Consider the following 14891-nt stretch of genomic DNA (forward strand, 5'->3'; position numbering starts at 1 on the left):
TAGGTGTGCAACTTTTCTAAGTCCTGCTTGAAAAATTACAATGATAAGATCTGATTTGGAGTCCTATGTTCTTTCCTGACTTGTTTACAATATTGCAGGAGTTAAGTTCCAAATACATTTACTTTTTTAATGTCTACTTATTTCTCATGAGTAAGCCACTTTTATTTTAAAAGCAAGTGAAAGCCTGGATAAAATTTCCTTCATTGTCTGTGTAGTTTGGCTTCCTAAATGTGATTCCAGACACAAACCAATGTTTGAGTAGATGGGTGAATAGCAGTGATGGAAAGAAAAAATCCTGGCCTAATGCAATATTATTAGCATTTATCTATGGTCTGTATGAGACAGTTAGGAAACTGTTTTTCAGTGTTCTAAAATATTTTATGGCTCTTTCTAGAATAAAGTGAAATGGTCTATGATTTGTATATCTTCAGACCTATATGCAGGAAAGTTTGAAGACTGTAACTGCCCAGTAAGTAGCCTATTAACAGGTGTAAGACTTCTGCATTAGTCCTTGTGAAAGTATTTATGTAAACCCTAAGCATTTAAATTTGTGTATTATCTCCTTTAAGGAAGTTTTGGAGAAAAAAGATTTCTTCATGGAAACTGAAAAGCTTTTTCTTTGGATGTTGTCTGCCTTTTTAGAAAAAAAAAGGAAAGAAATTAAACGTGTGTTGTTTCAAGGTAGTTTAAAACAACTTGTTAGCCGAAGTAATAAAAAGCACCTTTTAGCAAAATCTCCCAAGGCTATTTTTGTAGTCACATTTCATTTAGTATTTTGTTTCCTTTTGTTACTGTTAGTCATTAGAGATTAAATATTACATGAATGTGATTATTGCATTGAAATTATCAAGTGTACTCTTCAATAAATTGCTTAGCATGTCAGAGGAAGCTAACATATATCCTTAAAGTGGGAAGAAATCTTACGGATAGTACATTCTAACTGTGTAGATGAATGTGTTTAGGTGTTCTTATTTTGCCTGTCATCTTTAGTCATGCTCCATTGATATTCTGACTGAAAGGAGCAATATTCATAAACAGAGATGGTATCAGAAGCTGCATGCTCAAGTCTAGTAATATTTTCTTAGTAGTATTTTATTTATGACTTTTCAAAGCATATTTGGAACTGTGCTGATGAAAGGTAAGGTTCTGACATGTGATGTTTGTCACATCTGAATTAAAAATGTTAGAATGCATCAAATTCTTTAAAATTGTATTTTAAATAGATAGTTATCATTTTTAGGTACTCACCTTTAAAAATCCTTTTTATAAGATACAGAAGCTTTTGTTCAAATGAGATCCATGGTTATTTCCTCACATTTAAGAAAAACAAAACAAACTCTGTTTTGATATATAATTTAACATTAATAAGATAAACCTAACATTGATTGGATATTTAGCCTCTCATGTATTGTACAATCAGAAAATAGATAGTTTTATTAGTCCTATATATGTGGATAATTCAAATCCTTTTGGCAAGAAACATATCTTAAAGTTGCCAGGGTTTTTTTGCAGGACTCTGTGCTCATGCCTTCATACGCTGATTCCATGAATGCCTTTAACATAAATTATGTCTCATTTCAAAACATGTAACTGATTTTCTGATAATTGTGCCTCTATTGCAACTTTGAGGTATTTGTTACATCTGTTTTGGGATAAGGTATTTATTTTTCAGAAAAAAACTTCTTTTCCAAGATCGCACAGGAAATCAGTGGCAATGAAAATAAACCCCAGAAATTCCAGGTCCTGCTTCCCTCCTCCAAACCCTATATACACTTGGTATGGATAAATCATGATGCCAAAGCGTACTGTCTATTCCCACAGTGGCTTATCCACCAAAAAAGGTCTTCAAAGTCAAATAATCAGTTTTCTATGCCAGGTGATCCTTTTAAACTTCTTCCTGTTGTGAGATTCAGAAAGCTTTCAATATAATTTTGAAAAGGAATGATAAAAGTATGGTATAGTCCAGATTCACACTGCTGTATTCTAAATCAATATAAAAAATTAAACTACATCCTTTTATGGAAAAGGTTGTAAAGAAGAAAATTTTTCATTGACTTTTAATGCCTTGCATGAAATTTTCTTAAATCCTGTTCCAGACAGAAATAAGTGGGTAAAATATAATTTTGTTCTGTATTTATAGATACATCTAAGTTAACAATCTTTATGGAGATCTTTGAACCACCTCTGTAGCTTTCCAATCCATAACAGGATCTGAAACAGGATTATCAGTACAGCCCGTAGCATCCTTGATTAGAGCTAAAATGCCTTCCGCCAGCAACCCTCATCAGTTGCTGTAGCTCAGCACCTACCATGCCTCCTGCTCCCAGTATCATCCACGCCACATCAGTGATATTGGATTTTTGGGGTGAACCTCTTCACTGCCTTCTGGATATGCCTGTGTTTGGAGAACGGTAGTGCCTTCACAATTCCAAAAAGCCATTGCTTCCATGTCTAGAAATGTTGACAGTATAGTGGCATCCATTGAACTCTCAATAATGTGCTTTTGACTTTTTATCTCTCTACATGTTGTACCACCTTATATAATCAATGCCCTCATTATCAAATGGACAATTTCAAAATTGGAACACAGCAGACAAAGCATATATTTTAATGGTATAATACCTGATAGACTTGCTTGATTCTCCCTTGAAACACTTTTCTAGAAAAGTTGCTTATCACAGATACCATGTTGACAGATACCAGTTACGCCTTTCTCCCATCTTTCCAGGTTAATTAAACAAAGTCTATCTGAGAGTTCATGTTTTCTGAGCGGGAAATGACCAGCCAGAATAAGAGATTTCTATTTGTCACATCAGGATTAGATCTGGGCATCACAGTTATCTTATATTTAAAGCATTGTTCTGAGGTGATGAAGAAGAAATAAAATAATTTAATTCCTATATAACTTCATATAAATTTATTAGTAGTATTTAAATATATTTATATGTTTTTAAAGGAAAATGATGGGAAAGAAATGTTACTGGGCAAGACAAATTGCTCTTAAAAGCAAATTTTTTCCAGGCTCTCAGTCACCTTTTTAATATAACTTAAGATATGGGTTTACATTATTCTATTTTAAAAGTTACTGTATCATTAAAAAAATGGTGCTTATGCCACAAAGTGACTGATGTTACTTTTTTTATAATGTATTAATAAAGACCTTCTTCATAGATGTCAGTAAATTTGTGCAGATTTGTGCCTAATGATAATATGGCTATAATATTAAAAAAATTATAGCTATTAAAAAATAGTATGTGTTTGTGTGAGATCTTTATCAACTTGTTTTGATATTAGAAAAAAATTAGGTAGCAGTAGTTTAGGTTTTATAGCATGCATCTGTTTCAAAAGTTCTGTAAGAGGAGAGATTTACGAATAACTTGTTCTGGCACTTGTATTCATCTAGTGATTTTGTGTAGTTAAGTACTTTTGTACGTTGATATTACACAGTGATAACAGTGCCAAACACACAAGATGATAGTGAGCCCCAAAGTGGGGGGAAAAATATCTAAGATCCATCTCTGGGATAGAAACGGAGAGTTGAATCATTCAAATGGTTATCCTGTTGGTGAAATTAGGTAGTTAAGAGCAGGACCAAAATTTTTGGTAATTTTTGCTAAGATGTGTAGCAAGCTGACTTATTCTTTTTCCTCTGCATTTTGTGTTTGAGAAAATGATTTGAAAACTGGAGAAAAACAAGGTGGCTTGTGAACTAAAAATGGCAATTCTTCAGTGTTTTTTGGTGGAAAATGCAGACTTTTTCATTTGAACAATTTTGAAAGAAATCTTTTTGACTCATATAAATGTTGTAAAAACTATTTCAGATTTTCTTTTTCCTTGGAAAATAATAATGACACCTACATTAATCATACTATTTTAGACACTATATATTGTCCTTTTTGATAAAGTACTACTATAATTTATTTCCAACAGCTTCTGTTTCTGAAGAAACTGTTACTGCATCAGTATCACACTGATGACTGGATTTTCCCTACTGTTTATGGTAAAAGAATGTGGTCGTATAAATATTTATTCAGTAGTGACAACTGTGATGAAAAATCCTAGTAGATTTCAGGTTCAGTAAAAGCAGTTCTAATATATCAAGATGAATAGGATATCTGAATTATCCTGGATGTCACCGCAAAAGAATAGTGTTTAAAGATTGTTTTACAATTGCTCTTGTATACTTTGGCTTGGACTAGCCTGTCTTAAACCTATGTCATCACTATGATTCTTCAGGTGGTGATCACTGCTAAAATCTACTGAGCTTTTGCTAAGTGGTTATCGTGACAGTACAAAGTTGAAGCGTTCGGCAGTCACCTGCTGTACACAGTCAATAAAACTTCATGAGCTACAGATTGAGCTGTAGCTACGTGATGCCATATTCCCTAGAGTTATTGTTACAGGGCAGAGATCAACTGCCATATCATTAACACTGTAAATGAAGAAGTCATATATGAGACCATTAAAGCAAGCTAAGCATTAAATACATATTTTACTACTGCTTTTAAGTTTTCTGTCTCTGTTTTGAGGTACCAGTAAAAATTCAGCCATCTCCTCTAGGATATGCTGCTGGTTATATATGAGAACTGGTGTTTCTGCCTATTACAGATCTACAAGCTGTGTTAAAAAGACAACCAACCCCAACACCTGCATTTTTCAAGCTGTTAGACAGCGATAGGCATTGGCTTGGCTGCTTGTCCACATATCAATGACAAGATTTATGACTCTTCTGCCTGCTTATCTGAGAGCATGCAGTGCATTCCTCAATTTGATTATTAATAAGGCTATCCTGAATACAAGGTACAACAGTAGAGAAGAACAGCCTGCTTGGGGAGGGAACAACATGACTCAGTACGCTATAACAGCTTCTGGAAACCACTATGCCTTTATAATTGACTATACCTGAAGGGAAAAGCCAATCCTTTTTATTAATTTCCTTTCCATTTAATTTCCTTTACAAAAAAAATGCAGTGTATTTTGTGGTTTGTCTCCTAGTATCAAGCCAGTGGATTTACACAATATTTTCTTTAAAAACACTCAAAGTATTTTTTTGCTATTATCTACATATTCAGTAACAAATATAGGAATATAACAGTTAAGGCCAAGGCAGTTTAAAGTTACCAAATAAGTTCCTACTTGCATCTGATGCAGCATTGGAGAAAGCACCATTTAAAACTTCCCATTCCTGCCAATGTCTGAACTCACTTATGTGCCTTCGAATGTCCTGGAAATATTTGGAGCATAGACTTCCATGCACCGTAAAAGCGCTCTCATCTGGACAATGCGGAGCTGTTTTGTGACTATATTCAGATATATAGAACGCAGATGCGTCTGCCTAAGCTCCTGCTCTGCTTGGTGTGTGAGTTCAATTTAAACTGCTTAGAAGTTCAATTAAAAAATGGTGGTGCCCTGTGGGCAGTATGAGGTTGGCCAAAGCCAGCAGCTGTTATTCACTGTAGCGGAGCCTAGCATTTTCAGCCATTTTGCATGTTAGTCGGACATGTTGCACTTTGAGAACCTGTTGATTTGAGTCGCTTCTTAGTGTGAAGGTTAAGATGAACCTACACCTGCCAGCATCCGAAATCTTTGATTCTGGGAAGTTTCTCTCCTGCTGCTTGAGGAGACAGATACAGAAGTAGCATAAAACTGAATGATTGGAGCCTAGTGGAAGTTTGACATCTTATAGGTTAGAAAACTGCTAGGAAACTGCAAATATATGGTCTAATATATATTCCTCTGGGGTTCTTATTTTTAATTCAGTGTCTATCTAGTGTAAAATGTAAAAATATTCAGGATTAGGAAGCAGAAGCTAGGTTTTCCTTCCTTCTTACAAAATATCCTAATCATAGGACAACAGAAACAGGTTATTCTACCTCTGTTTTCCTTTGGAATGAAAATCTGCCCTGAGGCAGACAGACCATATGCTGCCAGCTTTGCAGGGGGTACATTTATCACAGGGACCAACTGCATGAGTGAGAGGGGAAGCCACTGAATGGTGCATGTGGGAAATTTCATGTTGCCATTCACAGGAGATAGAGACTGTCATCTTCATAAAATTGTCTTACTGTGTGATGGACTGTCACTACCATTAGGAATTACCCACATATGAAAGGTTAAAAACCATTTTTATTCTTATTTTATCTTATGGTAAGAGTAGTGGCTGCATTTTTGACAAGGAATTCCCCATCTCAAGAATTTAGAAATGACCAGAATGAAAAATAATGGAATAAAGAGGGAAGATTGTACTGAACTTCAGACACATCGAAATGAAAGAAGAAATCTTTCAATGTAAAAATTTCAGGGAGAAGAAAGAGATTTTGTAATGCTTATTTCTTTTTATGAATCCATTGTAACTTAGGATATAATTTTTTTTTAATAACTGTTTGTGTGATACTGGTTTATTCAAATACATTGGAATAACCGCTTTCCAGATGTCTTAGAAAAGCCTATAAAATCTATCTTAATTTTCATTATGTTCATGGAAACATCTTTTTATTTTTCTTTTCTCCTGATATCTGTACTTATCATTTATTCACCAATTCTTAGCTTTCTACAGCAATTTTTAAATATTTTCCCCAAATCAAACTAGGATTCCTCTGTGTCACAGTTTGATTTGTAATGTTTAGATGCTTAAGTCTGAAGCAGCACAAAGTCTTGTCTATCAGACTATGCTTTCCTGAACAGAACGCTTCATTAATTTCAAAAGCGGTAGGTTGTCTTTCATGTTAATATTACATTATTGTACAAATAAACAGTATTTTTTTCAGGTGTAAAGTGTACTAGACCTATATTTACCTGAATGTCATCTAAGTTTCTTCTGCTTTAGCTTGTGAACTATTGTTAATATTGGTTACTGATTATATACGCATACTATGCTCAAAGACTTTGGATCATTTCCCCAGCTATCTAAATTTTTCTTAAGTTTCTGCCTCTCCCATCAGCGTCTCATTTCTCAGTTTTAAATTACTAATGTTTAAATAATTATTAGACACATCTCATCTCAGTGGTTAGTGCTTGTGCTTTTAAATTAATATTTGAGCATCTGCCCCTAGGGCTCTCACCAGGAATTTAAGGGCTTATCTGCAGGAAAAAAGTTAACACCTCCATCCTGTAGTGAGAAACAGGTTGGAAGAGGTAGGAGGTTTGCAAAAGTGAAAAAGAAAAGCCGTTATTTATCTACTTGGCTGCTCAATAAGTTTATTTACAACCTGACTGTAATTTGTGAAGTTCAGTGACTCAGTTTCTGTACATTCAGATTCTGAGAGCTTCTTGCTGAGAAGGTAGTGGAGCGTTGAATAAATTTTTTTAGATGATACAAGGCCAGGTACTTTGGAAATTAATAAGCACAAGCTAGGAGAAAGCAAATGTGAAATGTTTCTTTCACAGATACAATGCCTAGCTTGTAATTAGTGATCCTTAGGTGATGGTCATTGGCTGTCCATTAGTACTGTTAGATGCTTTTAACATGAAGACTGAAGAGACCGTATGGATGCTGATAATTTTTCTGAGGTATTCTATGTCACAACAGTATGGACATATCTTCAAATTAATTTGATTGTCACTGTATCCTTGGCCTTTCCAGACCCAAGAATAAATGATGTTATCCCAAAGTATGTATAAATTTACATTTCATGGGCAATGATATCTCATAAATGAGAAAAGAACAGCTGAATCACAGCACCATTTCACAAACTTATTTGTTTCATTTAAGACTAAGGCTGGCTCAGAAGCATTCTAGAAATTGCCTGTCATTTGAGGCATGTCTTACTCCATCAGTGTGCTTTGGAAATGCTTTCATTGCATGATAGAGCTTATGCGGGATGTAGTTTCTTAGATTCCTGTATTTGCTGAGAATGAGGTTAGCATTTACATGTCGCTCAGTGCAAAAGAGCAAAATTTGAACCCTTTGCTCAACATATTTACCACTTCAGGCACACGGTCATGCTAAAATATGTATACATCTTAATTTCCGGAGGCAGTTTGGGGCATCCCAGTTCCATGCTCCTTTATATGTTGCATTTCCAGTGAACCCTCCAGTTCATTATAGCTATATCAGAAGTTTAGAACAGCTGAAAACAAGAATCCAAAAATCTCCCTCCCCTCTGCCACACACACATATGCAGTGGTTGATCTGGAAGAGGTAAATGTAATCATTTGAAGTTTAGCTATGTAAAATAACAATTACATATTCTTCATGCCTCTGCTATTTTGCTTCCAAATAGTGTAGTTAGTTTATATTGCCACACTTTTTATTCACAATAGTAAAATGAATGTTGTATGGAAAGAAAAAAATACAAATGGGTTTTCTTTAAGGTAAGTTTGATTTATTGCTGGGTTATTTATGGTTTGACCCAAACCTCACCAAAATCATGAGATGATTTCGTGAGTTGCATTGTATCAGGTTTATTAAGATAAGAATTTCAGGATGACGAATCTTTTCTCAAACTGGTAATTACAGATGTTTTTGTATTCCATTTTGGCTTACTAGTGGTTTGGTTTTTTCTTTCTTCTTTCTCCCACTACCAGGAGGCATTTTTGAGTGTGTGGAATCTGGTCCAATGGGAGCAGAGGAATTAGCCTTCAGATTTGCTGTGAACACAATCAACAGAAACAGAACTCTTCTGCCAAACACCACGTTAACATACGACACACAAAAAATAAATCTCTATGATAGTTTTGAAGCATCCAAAAAAGGTAACCTTTTGCATATTTAATTTTATTTTAATGAGCAACTAAGACTTACTTCATTTACCTACCTGATAAAGTGTCTGTCCAATAAAGCCATATGCAATGAGATTGTACAAGTTTGTGTCTGACATCAAAGAACTTCTTTAAAGACCACCCCTTGAAGGCTGTTAAGGTAACTGCTTGAAAATTACATTGTCACCTTTGCACTTGCTGCCCCACCTAAAAGCTATCTCTTAAATATTTAAAAATCTGAAACAAATATTTCTGAGCTTTGTGACAAGGGTGTTTTTGAGACCGGCTCCTTTGGAGTGAGAAAACACTATCTCCAGACTTTCTCCTGGAAAATGCAAAGTGCCCTTATTCTAGTGAACATGGAAGAAGTTTCCAATTCAATTTTAAGCATTCAGTCACTTTATCTCCATAAATACCTTTAGGATATGAATGTCTCATAGTTAATCAGGTATGAGCCTCAAAGGGGAACAAGTAGTTGTATTCTATGCATCTTATGTCAACAAGGTGTAAAAGTAAGCCTAGATATTAAGGCTGTGTTTAAGAATATTGCTATCAGGTAAATGTCTAGGCCTGAGTTCAACAGTTTTCTCCTAACTAGAAATGATTTGTTTAAAGAAAAAAGTTGAAAATAGTTTTGAACATTTTTCCTAAATTTTCAAATCTTTAATTATCACACAAATTGAATTTTTCAGAATGCTTTACATGCTTTACATTCAAGTCTATGACAATGAATGCAGGTTGTACTGCATCATTGCCATATCTTAGAAAGTACAAACCCCAACAAGTTCAGTATATATTTATAGGAGAAAATACAAAACCTGGTGTCAGTACTCAGTATTGAATTTTGCACTGTATTACATATTTTTTAAAAATATTTTTTTTTTTATAAATTGAAGAGCCAATTTCATATGAGTGTTATCCTTAAAATAAGAAGGGTAAAAGAATCAGAGGTCAACCTGTATTTCTTATGACAGGTTTTTAGCCTAAATCTGCCAAGTGATCTGGTCTCAATATGTCACTCCCAAGTGTTGAAGACTGAAAGATTTACACAGTAAGGGATTTCTGGTGTTATAGTGGGCTAATATGAATAAAACCTTTTTCTACCACATTAGAAATGTTACATAGGGAAAAGCTGCTGTGTCAGAATGAAAGTACCTGAAGTACATCTTAAAAGTGGAATATAATACTGATTAAAAAATTAGTTTAAAAATTATGAGAATTTTTTTCTTTTTTGCTGTAACATACAGAGTTAATCTTGCTAATCTGTTTTAACTGTTTATTTGTTAAATAAGCAATTCTAATATAAGCTGTTGTTAGGTATGAAAATAAGCAGTATCTGTATTTGTACAGAAATACACACAGTTTGGTCATTGTAGGATGCTTTCATTTATGAAAAATATGATGGGTTAAATATTTATACCTAGCAAGATGGTTTCTTTGCTGAGGAGAGTGTGTGGAAGAAGAAAGGCAAACAACGCTTTTAACAAAGTATTTCTGTTATTCTTGTGTTTTGGATGATGGATTAAAGCAGATTCTGAGAGAGACTACTCTTTCCTTTCCTTCTCATCCAACAGTGAATAAATGGACTGATCCTTAATTCTGTCCCCTTCTTTCTCCTTTCCTCCTCATTTTCCAAATTCAGCTGCTTCCTGACTCCAGCACGTGCTGTCCTGTGAAATTTAATGGGACAGTTTCTCTCCATTCCTGAGGGAGGGTATAGGGAGCAGAGAAATTTGTTCTGCGATCTTTAATTCTTTAAGCGTTTCCTGAGACAATGCAACTACTTTTAGCCCTTACTTGGGGTTTATTTGAATGTGCAAGCTAACCCGTAATGTTGTATTTCTAATTCTTGGTAGACTATAATAGCTAAAGTTAGAGTGGCAACATGCCATTGATTGGATATATTAAATAGATTGTATATATTCATTGTTCCCACTTGCATCTTGGATGAGAATGCAACTCTTTACTTGTAACTGGTCAGGCTCTATCAAAATCTATGAAATCTTCCAGTGCTAATAGCTTTTTGCTTCATCAATTCACAATACAGCCAACTACATTTGTGCTGACAGGTGCTTTAGTTCAGACTCAAAGGCTAAAGGTTAACATAAAATGGTTCATTTTATTATGATGGCTCCAAAGCAGAGTTTTAACAATGAGGTTTAAGCATTTGACTCATTTTGTGGTTCATGATTATGTCCATTAGTGAGCAGGCAGGCACTGCATCAAAAATAGCCTGTTTAGACCTCTTAATAAACACACACTTTTGAAGTTGAATATAGATGAAATATTAATGGGTTTTTAAAGGTACTATATGAAAGAGTAACCTGAAGGCAAGATGACAGAAGATACTGTTTCAGTGAAGAATAATGTAAATGCAAACAAAATATCCCTCAATGCACTAGAAAAATTGGTATGCATCTGATAGAGCCTGTGCCATATTAAATCACGTGTGAAAGCATTGCATTATTCAAATCTCAGAAACAGGAAAAAAAAAAGCCCATTGAAAAGCCATCTGGTAGCTATTGCTGTTGTTAGTGATCCCATTTACTGACATTTGCATAAAGCTTGTTGATTACTCTTAGGAAGGGCAATATTAGCATAAATGTTTTTTTATCAAGCTAGTCATTTAGGCCCTGATCCGATGCTTAGAAATGTGTTGGAGATCCTGTGTGTCTATGAGAAGTTCATTTAAACCACTGGTGCTCTGCAGTAATAAAAAGGTGTGCCAGCATAGTTTCTGGAATGCACTTGAAAGACTTAGCAATATTTTCATCATGTTGAAAAGGATGTGCACAATAAAACAATTAATTTTGACTTGCTGAGAAAAGTAACACAAGATGTGTTTCTACTGCTTCTTTCCTCAGCTGTCAGGAACATTGATGGTGGAGTAACAATATTAATTAAACAAATCTCATACAAATACTTGCATCTAGATTGGTTTTGAGAGATAGTTTTCATTACTTCTATCTACCAAATAGGATGTTTTTTTAGAAGATAGAATCTGTTGTTTTTCAAAACTGCATGCTCATAAAGTTTATATGTCTATGGTAGTGATCTAAACAGGAGCAGGGAATGGGCTGAAACACTGGTCTGCAGTATTGACTAATTTTCCTGCCTTCCTTTTGGCATGTCCCAACTAATATTCTACAAGATACTGGAGTGTACTGTGTGAGGTAATACAAACCAGAGACTGCTAATGCACAGTATAGGTCGGGCCACCCTATATTTGAAAGAGGAGAGATAAGACCCTTGAATGCAGCAGTATTGTGTCAGTGACTCTGAGGGATGGTTTCATCTACAAACATAGGTGTAGCAAAACTGAGTATTTCCAGTGTTTAAGAAAGGACACTGATGATTTTCCATTAGCAGATAGCAATTTGATTTTATTTTAGGGAAAATGTTGACCTTTAGATTTTGCTAGTCAACATGCCTACTTTTCAGATACAGAAATTCAAACATCCATTTCAATGAATTTAATCACTTGCCTGATACTTAACCAGAATCTACTTAACATGTAAAATTTCTGAGTAATTAGGATCTTAGTAGAAATAGTGTTGATTGATTGAGGAAGAAGTTAACACTTAAACAGCCTAGGTTAGAATACTGTCTCATATGTCCCTTTTCCAAATGCAAGATGCACCTGATCATAAATCTCTTCTCTTGTCAGTACTTTTTAAAAGATACACAATTGCTGGCCTTTGTGACTTCCACTGACAGAAGTGTTTATTAAACATAGCTGAGTGCTATTTCAATGTTAAGTGTTGCTATTCATCAGCTTATAGTGAAATCTTATAAATGTATTCTGAATTTGAAATCTGTGTAAGTGAAAGTGTTACACAGGGAGGGAGCTCTGTCAGCAATAAAGTTATATTTCATGCTGTGCCTTTTGTTTAATATGAATTGTGCAATACCTTCTGGCACACTGCCTTCTTTCCTCTCATCATTGACAGACTTCTGTCTCCTCTTCAGCCTGCGATCAGCTGTCCCTTGGGGTGGCTGCCATCTTCGGACCATCCCATAGCTCCTCAGCTAATGCTGTGCAATCCATCTGCAACGCTTTGGGTGTTCCACACATCCAGACCCGCTGGAAACATCAGGTGTCAGACAACAAGGACTCCTTCTATGTCAGCCTCTATCCAGATTTCTCTTCACTCAGCCGTGCCATCCTTGACCTTGTGCAGTTCTTCAAGTGGAAAACAGTTACTGTTGTTTATGATGACAGCACTGGTAAGGCTAAAGCATTAGACTATGTACAGATATATTCACATGTACAAAGAGAGGGAGGAGGGGTGTCACTACTCATATATCTCAATTTAGGGAAACTTAAGTAAATCACAAGAAATTCAATTGGCAAGGTAGTGCATAACAAATAATGTGGATTTATTAGCATAAGTATTCTCGTAAGCATGCTTCAGTTGCTGAATTCTGTGTGTTTGAGCTCACAGTTTTCAATAAATCAGGCATGTTCTATCTGTGTTGTCTGCGATGTCTTCACAGTTGCTAACAGCTGTGTCTTTTGATTTTATTTAAGACTTAAGTTTTGGAGAAAAATATGCTAACTTTCTAATAGTATGCCCAGTGAAGTAGAAGACCTAAATTCCAGCACTGTTCTGACACTAGTTAAGTTAGAAAACAGTGCCATATTTGTCTGGAGTTTCAGCACCTGCTTTTTCAGAGAGAATTGCAGAAGGGAGCCCTGGTTTTAACTGCTAGGAATTGAAACCAAAGGAAGTTTGGAGCCTTGTTTTTCAGATGAGTTACATGAGTTAAAAGTGAACTCCTGACTTTCCAGCAGAAATATACGTTTGCTACCTTTCTCGTACCTCACCCTAAAGTTTGTTTTGCCCTTCTGTTTTGCCTTGACAGTGACATCTTTGAAAAATGCTTTAAAGTCTAAAGGTTGATTTGAGTCTGTCTAGTGGCAGTTAGAACTAAGACCTTAGTAAGAGGAAAATCTGACTGTAATGGAAGATACGAGGAAGGTACTTAGCCAAACGAGGTGTATTTAATCTTGGCAATGTTGCTAACTTCTTCTATGCTGGTTGAACTGTCATTGGCAAGAAAAGAGCCTGGTGAGCCTCAAACTCTTCTCATGGGTCAGTGAACTGGAAGATTGTTGATACCCTTGTTAGATAATGCTACTATCTATCTAAATCTGAAATAAAAAAGTGAGACTAAGAAACAATGTGTTACATGTGAGGCGACCTGTAGTGACTACTAACTCTGCTGGATAAACAGTTACAGCAAGAGAGACTGCCTGCTTACTATTTAATTAGGTTCAAATAAGATGTGTGTCTGGCTATGAGAAGGCGAGAAGGGAACAGAGATGGCAGTGCATAAAATGATTTGTAACATTATTTTCTTCATGCCTTTAAAAAACCCCAAACCAAACAAGTCAGTGAAGTTGAGAGGCTGCCTCCCTGAAAGTTTGTTGGCTGGTGTCACCAAAAGGCTAAGATAATCAGACTTCTGATTTCACGTTTAGATTTACAGACTTAAGGCAAGAAATAAGTAGCTTGTTTATCAATGGTTTTTTCTTTTTCTTTTTTTTTTTTGCATTATTGTTCTGAAATAGGACAGGAAGTGAAAAAAGCCTCAGATTTCAATCATACGATGATTGAAAAAGTAATTTGTGGTTCAGTGAAACAATTATGGGCTTAGGTTTACATAAATTGGAAATATTTCACTTTGATTTAAATTGTTTGGAGAGTATCTTTAAAATAAACAGGTTACCTTTTAAAACAGGCCCTTTTATTTAGAAAAGTCATATGTTTTAAGACTTTGAAACTGCTTTGCTCAATATTTTGTAGTAATTCCCCCCTCCCCCCCAGAAAAATTAACCCAAAGAAATATTTCATGTTTAATGTTCTGTCTTAGCTCCATGTTTTCTGAAAGAGGTATGTCGTTAACAGCCATCTGATCTTTTCACAAAGGATGTTTTGAAGTCAAGATGTAAGTAGAAATAGGAATGAATACAGAAAAGAAGTTTTTCTGTGTATGTTGTGATCTACTTGATCTACCTGTGACTACTGTAAACATTTAAGAGAAAAAAAAAGAACGTGAGCTCTTCTTAAAGAAATTTTAAATAAATTTTACAATGAATGAGGAGATTCAGGTGTTCAGTTTATTTAAAAAACATAAAGAATTATTTCAGGAAATATTCACTTTAAATTTACATTTGTTTCTGGAGC

General features: G+C 35.0%; 1 protein-coding gene across 1 annotated transcript in view; it reads left to right on the plus strand.

Annotated features, from left to right (window-relative positions):
* Positions 1–14891, plus strand: part of GRIK2 (glutamate ionotropic receptor kainate type subunit 2) — a 406229-nt gene that overhangs the window by 124253 nt on the left and 267085 nt on the right. The window contains exons 2-3 of the mRNA XM_009649067.2: positions 8527–8694; positions 12670–12927. Of these exons, the coding sequence (XP_009647362.1) occupies positions 8527–8694; positions 12670–12927 (426 nt within the window). The remainder of the gene's footprint in view (positions 1–8526; positions 8695–12669; positions 12928–14891) is intronic.

This window comes from Egretta garzetta, unplaced genomic scaffold (assembly GCF_000687185.1).
Source record: "Egretta garzetta isolate BGI_Z169 unplaced genomic scaffold, ASM68718v1 scaffold231, whole genome shotgun sequence".
Taxonomy (NCBI): Eukaryota; Metazoa; Chordata; class Aves; order Pelecaniformes; family Ardeidae; genus Egretta; species Egretta garzetta.